This window comes from Carcharhinus amblyrhynchos, chromosome 15 (genome assembly GCF_965287045.1).
Source record: "Carcharhinus amblyrhynchos chromosome 15, sCarAmb.v2.hapA, whole genome shotgun sequence".
NCBI lineage: Eukaryota > Metazoa > Chordata > Chondrichthyes > Carcharhiniformes > Carcharhinidae > Carcharhinus > Carcharhinus amblyrhynchos.
Genome location: NC_137338.1, coordinates 76,537,686 through 76,550,468, shown reverse-complemented (window position 1 = coordinate 76,550,468; position 12,783 = coordinate 76,537,686). Strand labels below are relative to the sequence as shown.

The 12,783-nt window shown below is 50.7% G+C and overlaps 1 protein-coding gene across 1 annotated transcript in view; it reads right to left on the bottom strand.

Moving 5' to 3' along the window:
* The window catches only part of shroom2a (shroom family member 2a), a 214,150-nt gene extending 208,352 nt beyond the window's left edge, over positions 1-5,798 (bottom strand). The window contains exon 1 of the mRNA XM_080204271.1: positions 5,479-5,798. Coding sequence (XP_080060397.1) covers positions 5,479-5,670 — 192 coding nt within the window. The 5' untranslated portion in view covers positions 5,671-5,798. The remainder of the gene's footprint in view (positions 1-5,478) is intronic.
* Positions 5,799-12,783: the final 6,985 nt, after the last annotated feature.

The window sequence follows — 12,783 nt, the reverse complement described above, 5'->3', positions numbered from 1 at the left end:
ATTCACCACCCTTTGAGTGAAGAAGTTCCTCCTCAACTCCGTTCTAAACCGCCTCCCCTTTATCTTGAGGCTGTGCCCCCTAGTCCTACTATCCTTTCTGAGCGAGAAGAGTCTCTCCACCTCTATCCTATCCATCCCATTCATCATCTTATACATCTCAATGAGATCTCCCCTCATTCTTCTAAACTCTAATGAGTACAAGCCTAGTTTATTCAGCCTCTCCTCATAGCTCAACCCCCTCAACTCCGGTATCAGCCTAGTAAACCTCCTCTGCACTCCCTCCAAGGCCAAAATATCCTTGCGTAAGTGCGGCGCCCAAAACTGCACACAGTACTCCAGCTGTGGCCTCACCAGTGCCATGTACAGATGTGATCTAAATGCAAGCGCTTACATAAAGTTTATTTATTAGTCACAGCTAGAGCTTACATTAACACTGCGATGAAGTTACTGTGAAATTCCCCTAGTTGCCCCACTCCTGTTCGAGATCTCCCTGGGCATGCAATATTAGAGCTTCAGCTGAAATCAGGAATTCGGGGAAGGAGAAAAACGGTACAGGGAGAGAGTGAATGAGTGAGAGACCGCGAGCAGGAGAAGCAGCTCCCAAACAACTTCCTTTCAGTCAGTTCATGCGTTTAGAATATAGCACAATGATTGGAAGAGAGCAGCACGGTGGCGCAGTGGTTAGCACTGCTGCCTCATAGTGCCTAGTACCCAGGTTCAATTCCTGGCTCGGGTAACTGTCTGTGCGGAGTCTGCACATTCTCCCCACGTCTGCGTGGATTTCCTCCGGGTACTCCAGTTTCCTCCCACAGTCCGAAAGTCGTGCTGGTTAGGTGAATTGGCCATGCTAAATTCTCCCTCAGTGTACCCAAACAGGTGCCAGAGTGTGGAGACTAGGGGATCTTCACAGTAACTTCATTGCGGTGTTAATGTAGCCTGACACTAATAAATATTCTTATTTCCATATCCTTCAAAATGGTCAAAGATACACAACCTAAAACTTCTAATATTCCTTACACTGCAGCTTAGAAGGTTCTGCAATTTGCAGAAATGCAGGATCGGGATGAACACAATGTCAAATACTTGGGCCATGGGAGCGGACATTGAACTTAGCAAAGGAAAGACTCATACCAAGAGAGAGAGTTTTTCACTAGTATTGTACAGCCAAAGGAATATTATTTTGATGTGTAGACACTGTTGTGATATTGGTAAATTATGAAAGGTGGGTGTTTAACTTTGAAATCCAGACACTGACCAGTCTGTACTCTTCTTATAACACTTTACAATGCAATCAGTCCTATTACAACAGGAGATACAATGGAACGGTCTATAATCATGACACTGAGAACACCAGCTCTCTTTACAAAGCAAAAGTGCTCCCAATACAGAACACCCATCATAACAAGAGCAAAATACTGCAGGAATCTGAAACCAAAGACAGAAAATGTTGGAAAAACTTAGCCGCATCTGTAAGGGGGAGAAAACAGGACCTGCGTTTCGAGACCTGTATACTGTAATGTTGGAATTCCAAACCAGTAGTCACACCAGGTTTCACAGTGGGCAGGAAATTCTTCTGATCAAGGATCCCACACTGAACAGTATAGCAGAGAAAAAGGCCCTTCGGCCCACAAGGTACATCAAACACAACACCAAATTAAACTAATCCCTTCTGCCTGCCCTTGCTCCATATCCCTCTATCCTTCCAAATTCATGTGCTTATCTAAAAACCCCTGATATGCCCCTATCATACCTGCCTGCACCACCACCCCTGGCAGCGGGTTCCAGACACCTACCATGCTCCCTGCTAAAAAAACCTTGCCGCACGCCTCTAATTTGAGTCTTCCCCCTCTCACCTTAAGTGCACGTGCCCTAATATTATACATTTCAACAGACTGTCCAGCAGAAAAAAAAACACACACAACAATCTCATTGACAGATCGAGAGTTTGATGGATTAATACATTCTCAGATTGATTTCCAATACGGAGAACACACACAGGACACGTTGGAAATATTTCCCTCTCCAGCCTCATTTTGAAAAGAAGTTGAAATGACTGTAAACGAAAAGCTTCAATGTGCACAAACATTAAGGAGCAATGGGATGGGTATCCGGTTAGTATCGAGTCCCCTTTACCAGATGGCTTATTCACACACAATCATTAAGAGCTGTTTCATTGTACAAAACACGTAAAGGTTGTATCCTGTCCAGTAGTTACAATAACCACAGTACAGCCTTTACCACAGTAGCGCAGGCAATTTAAAGACATAAATATTAGTGGATAAACATTAAATCATCTTCTTCCACTATTGTCAACCAATTAAAGAAAATGGTACGCCAATAAATGGCATGGCAAGCTCTTCAGTGTTTGTCAGGTGGCACAGTGGTTAGCACTGCTGCCTCAGAGCGCCAGGGACCCGGGTTCGATTCCCGGCTTGGGTCTGTGTCCGTGTCTGCATGGGTTTCCTCTGGGTGCTCCGGTTTCCTCCCCTTGTGCAAAAGGCACGCTGGTTAGGTGCTAAATTCTCTCACTTTGTACCCAAACAGGCGTTGGGGTGTGGGCGACTAGGGGATTTTCACAGTAACTTCATTGCAGTGTGAATGTAAGCCTACTTGTGAATGAATAAATAAACCTAAATAATATTGCCAATCTTTGTCACCAGCTGGCAGTTTGGATGCGTTGGGGGCATTTATCTCCTAAAAAGATGGTTATGGATTCAAACCACATCTTTCAGATGAGGTGTTAAACTAAAGGCCAATTTGCTGCCTCAATTTCGATGTAAAAGATTGTTTTTCAAAGAAAAGAGCGTTCCAGACTTGGACATATATCATCATTCCGTCACCATCCCTGGTCAAAATCTTTCCAGCAACCTGCATGTATGTTCATCACACAGACTGCAGAGGTTCAGTTAAGAAGTTTTTTTTTAGAAGTTAAAGTTTATTTATTAATCACAGCTGGGCTTACATTAACACTGCAATGAAGTTACTGTGAAAATCCCCTTGTTGCCACACTCCAGCGCCTGTTCGGGTACACTGAGGGAGAATTTTTAGCACGGCCAATGCACCCTAACCAGCACATCAGTGGGAGGGAACCGGAGCACCCGGAGGAAACCCCACAGGGGAGAGAACGTGCAGACTCCACGCTGACAGTGACCCAAGGCTGGGAATCAAACCCAGGTCTCTGAGGCACCTTCAAGGGCGGCACGGGATGGGCAATCAAGGCTGACCTTGCCAGTGGAACCACAGCCCTGAGAATAAATCAACATTCATCCTTCACCCAATACAGCAGACAGGCCTATCTCACTGCGGTGTGGGGGAACTGGTTCATATGCAAACTGTCTGAACAGTTTCCTACAAAATAGCAACTGTAATTCATTGGGGTGGTTCAGGGCCCTGGGTTGTGGCGGGATAAGCCTCGTTACCAATTCAAACCTGACAGAGGAAAAATAACTTGCAATTTAGAGACACCTCACGCAATGTCACAACATCCCAAAGCACTCCAGTGAAGCAATTCTGTAGGCTAGTCTCTATTACAGGAAACACAACAGTTAATTTGCTCAGGGCAAGTCCCACAAACAGCCAGGTGATAACAATCAAATATTCTGTTCTTATGATGCGGATTGAAGGATAAGTATCGACCACGATTCTTGTAATGCCACACATTCATAGACTCTATCAGGAACACAACGGGGTGTATATAAATCAGAACTGTACACAGGCTAACAGCCCACAAGCTGCCCCCAATCCCTACATGTCTTCACCCTGTCTTCTGCCTAAGAGGGGACTTCACCCCGAGGTAATCACCCACTCTCAGTTCAAATGGGTCTCCCAAGCCGGGTCACCCTCTTCTGCTGTGTTTCTCTTAAAGGGGCAATCACCACAGCCCGACTCTGAGAATTAATGTCATTACACCCCTCCCCGACAAGAGAACATTTAACATCCCATCAGCGGGAGGATATCTCTGACAGTGTAGCCCTCCCTCGGTGCTGTGCTCTGCCTGCAGGACGGTGAAGGCAACAGATGTATTTGCAGTCAACAGATACATTTGGACTCAGAGGCGGAGAGGGCTAGAGATTTGGATAGGGAGGTGTGAGGGACACAGGGAGGGGTGAGGGACACAGGGAGGGGTGAGGGACACAGGGAGGGGTGAGGGACACAGGGAGGGGTGAGGGACACAGGGAGGGGTGAGGGACACAGGGCTGGGGATTTGGTAGGTAGGTAAGTAGGTGTAAGAGGCACAAACAGGAGTGAGGGACATGGGGAGGCGTGGGTGAACTGGGTAGGGGATTTGGATAGCTAGGTCTTAGGGACACACGGGCAGGGGTGAGGGGGGACACACGGGCAGGGGTGAGGGGGGACACACGGGCAGGGGTGAGGGGGGACACACGGGCAGGGGTGAGGGGGGACACACGGGCAGGGGTGAGGGGGGACACACGGGCAGGGGTGAGGGGGGACACACGGGCAGGGGTGAGGGGGGACACACGGGCAGGGGTGAGGGGGGACACACGGGCAGGGGTGAGGGGGGACACACGGGCAGGGGTGAGGGGGGACACACGGGCAGGGGTGAGGGGGGACACACGGGCAGGGGTGAGGGGGGACACACGGGCAGGGGTGAGGGGGGACACACGGGCAGGGGTGAGGGGGGACACACGGGCAGGGGTGAGGGGGGGGACACACGGGCAGGGGTGAGGGGGGACACACGGGCAGGGGTGAGGGGGGGGACACACGGGCAGGGGTGAGGGGGGACACACGGGCAGGGGTGAGGGGGGACACACGGGCAGGGGTGAGGGGACACAGACAGGAGTGAGGGATACAGGGGTGAGGGGACACAGACAGGGGTGAGGGGACACAGACAGGGGTGAGGGATACAGGGGTGAGGGGACACAGACAGGGGTGAGGGGACACAGACAGGGGTGAGGGGACACAGACAGGGGTGAGGGGACACAGACAGGGGTGAGGGGGACACAGACAGGGGTGAGGGGGACACAGACAGGGGTGAGGGGGACACAGACAGGGGTGAGGGATACAGGGGTGAGGGGACACAGACAGGGGTGAGGGGGACACAGACAGGGGTGAGGGGACACAGACAGGGGTGAGGGATACAGGGGTGAGGGGACACAGACAGGGGTGAGGGGACACAGACAGGGGTGAGGGGACACAGACAGGGGTGAGGGGGACACAGACAGGGGTGAGGGATACAGGGGTGAGGGGACACAGACAGGGGTGAGGGGACACAGACAGGGGTGAGGGGACACAGACAGGGGTGAGGGGACACAGACAGGAGTGAGGGATACAGGGGTGAGGGGACACAGACAGGGGTGAGGGGGACACAGACAGGGGTGAGGGGACACAGACAGGAGTGGGGGACACAGACAGGAGTGAGGGATACAGGGGTGAGGGGACACAGACAGGGGTGAGGGGGACACAGACAGGGGTGAGGGGGACACAGTGAGTGAGTGAGTGGGGAGAGGCAGCTCTTACCTTGGTGATGAGTAGGGGCTCTTTGTGCTCGCGTCCCCCTCTCAGGCTGAATCCCCAGGGCGCTCCCCCGCTCAGAGCCACCTCCACACAGCGGCAAGCCTCGGCTCCCCTCCCCGGGAGCTGCTCACCCATTGCCGCCTGCTGCTGCTGCGGGCCAGCCGCTCCCTTTGTGCGCACACCTTCCCCGGGCATGGGGAGGAGAGCGGCTCCGGGCTCTCCGGGCTCCCAGCCCCCGGGCTCTCCCTCTGGCCGGGGCGGTGTGAGATTAGCAGCGATCAGTCAGTGTGTGTGTGTGTGCTGGGTCCCAGCTACCTTCCACCTGCAACACACTGGGACAACTTAGCAACTCCTCCCCTCTCCCAGCCTCTCACACAGCTACACACTCACCCTGCTGGGCACTGCCACACACAGCAAGCCAACACACACAGAGTGGACATTCAGCCCAGCCAGGACCCCTCATCCTATCCCTGTCCCCAATCCTATCCATGTTCCCAATCCTATCCGTGTCCCCCAATCCTATCCGTGTCCCCCAATCCTACCCATACCCCCCAATCCTACCCATACCCCCAATCCTACCCATACCCCCAATCCTATCCATGTCCCCCAATCCTACCCATACCCCCAATCCTATCCGTGTCCCCCAATCCTACCCATACCCCCAATCCTATCCATGTCCCCCAATCCTACCCATACCCCCAATCCTATCCGTGTCCCCCAATCCTACCCATACCCCCAATCCTATCCATACCCCCCAATCCTACCCATACCCCCAATCCTATCCATACCCCCCAATCCTACCCATACCCCCAATCCTATCCATACCCCCCAATCCTACCCATACCCCCAATCCTATCCATACCCCCCAATCCTATTCATGCCCCCCAATCCTATCCGTGCCCCCAATCCTATCCGTGCCCCCCAATCCTATCCGTGCCCCCCAATCCTATCCGTGCCCCCCAATCCTATCCGTGCCCCCCAATCCTATCCCTGTCCCCAATCCTATCCCTGTCTCCAGTCCTATCCGTGCCCCCAATCCTATCCGTGCCCCCCAATCCTATCCGTGCCCCCCAATCCTATCCGTGCCCCCCAATCCTATCCCTGTCCCCAATCCTATCCCTGTCCCCAATCCTATCCCTGTCTCCAGTCCTATCCGTGCCCCCAATCCTATCCGTGCCCCACAATCCTATCCATGCCCCCCAATCCTATCCATGCCCCCCAATCCTATCCATGTCCCCCAATCCTATCCGTGCCCCCCAATCCTATCCATGCCCTCCAATCCTATCCGTGTCCCCCAATCCTATCCGTGTCCCCCATTCCTATCCGTGCCCCCAATCCTATCCGAATCCCCATTCCTATCCGTGCCCCCCAATCCTATCCGAATCCCCAATCCTATCCCTGTCCCCAATCCTATCCGAATTCCCAATCCTATCCCTGTCCCCAATCCTATCCGAATCCCTAATCCTATCCCTGTCCCCAATCCTATCCGAATTCCCAATCCTATCCCTGTCCCCAATCCTATCCGAATTCCCAATCCTATCCCTGTCCCCAATCCTATCCGAATCCCCAATCCTATCCCTGTCCCCCAATCCTATCCCTGTCCCCAATTATTTCCGTGCCCCCCAATCCTATCCGTGGGTAAGTGAGTTAGGACAAAGAAGGGTTCTGGTAGAGACAGCAAAATGGACAGTCTCAATTCTCACAAAAAACACACAATCTTTGATTTGATTTGATTTATTATTGTCACGTGTATTAACATACAGTGAAAAGTATTGTTTCTAGGGTTATAGCTAGGGTGTAGAGAAAGATCAACTTAATGCAAGGTAGGTCCATTCAAAAGTCTGACAGCAGCAGGGAAGAAGTCAGACTTTTGTATCTTTTTCCTGACGGAAGAAGGCGAGAGGGAGAATGTCCGGGGTGTGTGGGGTCCTTAATTATGCTGGCTGCTTCGCTGAGGCAGACTTGTACAGAGCAGGAGCCCATACCAAGCTGTGATACAACCAGAAAGAATGCTTTCTATGGTGCATCAGTAAAAGTTGGTGCGAGTCACAATGGACATGCCAAATTTCCTTAGTCTTCTGAGAAAATAGAGGCAAAGGTGGGCTTTCTTAACTATAGTGTCAGCATGGGGGGGCCAGGACAGGTTGTTGGTGATCCACACACCTAAGAACTTGAAGCTCTCAACCATTTCTACTTTGTTCCTGTTGATGTAGACAGGGGCATGTTTCCCTTTACGCTTCCTGAAGTCGAAGACAATCTTCTTCATTTTGTTGACATTGAGGGAGAGATTATTTTCATCACGCCAAAGTTTATTTATTAGTCACAAGCCAAGCTTACATTAACACTGCAATGAAGTTACTGTGAAAATCCCCTAGTCGCCACATTCTGGCACCTGTTCAGGTGAATGCGCCCTAACCAGCACGCCTTTTAGAATGTGGGACGAAACCCACGCAGACATGGGGAGAACATGCAAACTCCACACAGCCATCCAAGCCAGGAATCGAACCTGGGTCCCTGGCACTGTGAGGCAGCAGTGCTAACCACTGTGCCACCCTATTCATGAATTCACCAGATTCTCTATCTCATTCCCTGTACTCTGTCTCGTCATTGTTTCAGATCCGACCCACTATGGTGGTGTCATCAGCAAACCTGAACATCAAGTTGGAAGGCAATTTTCCACACAGTCATAGGTATATAAGGAGTATAGTACTTAGAGGGGTCTAGTACTTAGTACTTATAGTACTTTGGCCCATTAAGCCTGCACCAGCTACAACCCCACCCAGGCCCTAACCCCATAACCCCATGTATTTACCTAGCTAGTCCTCCTGACACTAAGGGGCAATTTGACATGGCCAATCCACCTAACCTGCACATCTTTCAGACTGTGGGAGGAAACCCACGCAGACACAGGGAGAATGTGCAAACTCCACACAGGCAGTGACCCAAGCCAGGAATTGAACCCGGGTCCCTGGTGCTGTGAGGCAACGGCGCTAACCACTGTGCCACTATGATGGGGAGAGGGATTGAGAGGCAGAGAAATTTCGGAAGGCTGTTCCAGAGCTGAGGGCCACAGCAGTTGAAGGCACTAGTGGTGAATTGATTAAACCTGGGGATGGTCAGTATTAGCTGAGTGTCGATATCCCTAAGGACGTGGAGCTGGAGGAGATTACAGAGATAGGGCAGGATCTAACCATGGAGAGATTTGAAAAAGGAGGATTAAAATGATAAAATCAAAGTGTTGCTTAACCAGAAGCCATTCTAGGTCAGCAAGCACTGAGGCGATAAGGAAATGGTAGATACAGGGGGGATGTTCCCGATGGTGGGGGGAGTACAGAACCAGGGGTCACAGTTTGAGGATTCAGGGTAGACCATTTAGGACGGAGGTGAGGAGACAGTCCTTCACCCGGTGAGCCTGTGGAGTTCATTATCACAGGAAGTAGGTGATGCCTACTGCTGACGGTGACCATCTGTGATCCACACCAACGAGGACCTCTGCCAATGAACAGGTCAGGTGAAACGAGCCTGGGTGTTAGCACCCAGGACTCGCTAATTAGATTTAAATTATGAATATTAAAATGGCCTTCACGCCCAATAGGGCCGTTAAGATTGTGAGAGGCAAAAACTGGGTGCGAGCCCGATTTTTTGCCTCTTGCCCAATCGCCTTGCCCATCGACCAATGGGACAAGCTGGTAAGATCGCCCCCTATGATTTTGGTTTTCTCAGTACTCCTGCTCTGGTCGTATTAACATCACACATCTGGCAGACAACGGCAGCGAGATAGACTCCTAAACAACTCCCCTTCACCATCATTACCTTCACCAAGTCCCTCACACAACACCCCACGGGTCACTGTTGACCAAGCATTCAACATGGCCAGCCAGGTAAATGCCATGGCTACTGAGAGCAGGTTAGAGGCTGGAGATTCTATAACGAGTGGATAAAGGCAAAAATCTTTCCAGCACCTACAAGGCAGAAGTCAAGAGTGTGATGGAATACTCTCCACTTTTCTGGGTGGCAAAGAAACCCAATAATATCCATGACATGTAGGGCCATATTTAACCATTTTGATTCTAAGTGCTGGGCGGACTTGAAACTGGGAATGTCTCAGATCCGACTTTTAGACCCATTCTCAGGAGGCCCCGTACGCACTCTGCCTGGAAAAATATCAGCAATTCTGAATCACACTGCACAAGCCCATGAACGCAACCAAAATCCTGCAGCTCCAATCGGTGCTTCCAACTGCGCATGCGCAGACAAAAATGATGGAGTAACACTCCCCTCCCAGGCCAGATAATGCCTCTCCCTGGCCGCCACAGACATTGTCCCACCCCCAAAACATTACTGACCCCCTTATCCCCCGCCACTCAACCCCTCCCCCCTTCCCCTCCACCGATCTCAGACAGAGTGGCAGTGGACACCCCCCCACCACCTTCCACTCCACCGATCTCAGACAGAGCAGCAGCGGACCCCCCTTCCCCTCCACTGATCACAGGCAGAATGGCAGAGGATGCCCCCTATGTAAATAAGATGCACCGTGGCAACTCACCGAGGCTCCCCCGGCAACCCCTGGTCTCGTGTGCCTAGGAGGATAAGGGCAAAAGGTGAACGAGAACACAGTCACTTCCAAGTCACAATGCATCCTGGCTTGGATATAGATCCTATTCCTTCACTGTCAGCGAGTCAAAATCAGGGTGGCACAGTGGTTAGCACTGCTGCCTCAGAGCACTTGGGTCCAATTTCCTCCCACAGTCAGAGAGACGTGCTGGTTAGGTGCATTGGCCATGCTAAATTCTCCCTCGGTGTACCCAAGCAGGCACCAGAGTATGGTAACTAGGGGATTTTCACAGTAACTTCATTGCAGTGTTAATGTAGGTCTACTTATGACGAATAAATAAACTTTTAAAAAGTTTAAGATCCTGGAATTTCACACAGATTTCACACGGGAACACACTCAGCACGCAGACTGAAGCTGCTCAAGAAAGCTACTCACCATCTTCTCCCAGAGGGTTGTGAGTCTGTGGAATTCGCTGCCCCAAAGTGCGGTGGAAGCTGGGACAGTGAGTAGATTTGAGGAGGAGTTAGACAGATTTTTAATGGGTTGAAGGGTTACGGGGGGAAGGCAGGAAAATGGGGATGAGGAGCAAATAGGCCATGATTGAATGGCGGAGCGGACTCGATGGGCCGAATGGTCTAATTCTGCTCCTATATCTTATGAACCATCTCCTCAATGGCAACTAGTAAATGCTGACTTTGCCCATAATGCCTGCATCCCAAAAGTGAATCAAATATCACTGGGGTTTCGAAGGAAAGGTTCTTGGGGGAGGGAATGAATCAGGAATGGGGAGCAGGAGGAGAATTTGGGTGGTCAGCAGCTTTGTGGGAATGACGTTGAGAGAGAGAGAGAGACACGGAGATATCATAGAATCCCTACAGTGCAGAAGGAGGCCATTTGGCCCATCGAGTCTGCAACAGCCACAATCCCATCAGGCCCTATCACCATGCATTTACCCTAGCTAGTCCCCCTAACACGAAGGGACAATTTAGTATGGCCAATCCACCTAACTCGCACGTCTTTCAGGCTAAGGGAAGAAATTGGAGCACCCAGACAAAACCCGTGCAGAAACAGGGAGAACATGCAAACTCCACACAGACAGTGACCCAAGCCGGGGATCGAACCTGGGTCCTTGGCGCTGTGGGGCAGCAGTGCTAACCACTGTGCCACTGTGCCGTCTGATATGCTGTAGTATGGAAGAGATGAACTCAGTGGAGGTGGAGGTGTGAGGTGGAATGAAAATGTAGAGGGGGAGTATCTAGAGAAGGTGTAGAAGAGGATAAGGGAAAAGTTGAGGTCGGAGCAGCAGAAACACCCGATAGACGGTGCCTAGTTTTGAGATGAGTGATGAGAGTCCTACCTTTGTCAGAGGAGTAAGAAGTCTCACTAGGTTAAAGTGTATCTTTGTAAAAACTTGACATCTGTGTTGATATGCGCAATCTTCTTGGAGATCCTCTCCACTTGGAGCCGACAGTTTGCGGTGTCGATGGTAGTCATGATGTGGAGATGCCGGTGTTGGACTGGGGTAAACACGGTAAGAAGTCTCACAGCACCAGGTTAAAACTTTAAAGTTAAAGTTAAACTTTAAAGTTAAGGTTAAAGTTTTAACCTGGTGCTGTGAGACTTTTTACTGTGTTTACCCCAGTCCAACGCCGGCATCTCCACATCATGACTACCATTTGTCAGAGGAGACCAGAGAGAGGGTTTGAGGGAGTGATTAAGAGTGTGCAGGAGAAGCCACAGGTTACCTTTTCCCAAGGGATAATCCACAAGTACAAGGCCACAGAAGAACGTGCTGGGTAGCTACGTAAATCAGGTACCTGTCTTGCTCACGTACCAAACACCTTGGGTGTGAGCAAAGATGGGTGTTTTACCGGGGAGAGAGAGACTGAGATGGGAGACTGGGAAGGTTTGGTTCGGGTCCAGGAAATACGGAGCAGTTGACAAATCAATAATTGCCAAAATATTATGGTGAGTTGTGGGCCATAGGCTAGACAGATAAAAATGAAAGGGTTTAGGAGAGAGTGGGCAAGTGATGGGAGTAGTGGGATTGGTAAAATGTAGGGAGATGAGAATCCCTACTGTGCAAACAGAGGCCATTTGGCCCATTGAGTCTGTACTGACCACAATCCCAGCAAGCCTCTATCCTCACAATCCTCCCTATTACCCTACTAACTGCCTGACATTAAGGGGCAATGTTTAGCATGGCCAATCAGCCTAACCCTCGTACATCTTTCAGACTGTGGAAGGAAACCAGAGCACCCGGCAGAAACCCATGCAGAGAATGTGCAAACTCTGCACAGACAGTGACCCAAACCAGGGATTGAAGCTGGGTCCCTGGCATTGTGAAGCAGCAGCACTAACCACTGTGCCACTATGCCACTCTATCTTTGATTTGATTTATTATTGTCACATGTATTAGCATAAGTGAAAAGTATTGTTTCTTGGCGCTATACAGACAAAGCATACTTATGTTCATAGAGAAGGAAAGAAGAGACTGTAGTGTTACAGTCATAGCTAAGGTGCAGAGAAAGATTAACTTAATGCGGGCTACATCCGTTCAAAAGTCTGACAGTAGCAGGGAAGGAGCTTTTCTTGAGTCTGTTGTGTGTGGCCTCAAACTTTTGTATCTTTTTCCTGACGGAAGAAGGTGGGAGAGAGAATGTCCAGGGTGAGTGGGATCCTTAATTATGCTGGCTGCTTTGCCGAGGCAGTGGGAAGTGTAGACAGAGTCAATGGATGGGAGGCTGGTTTGT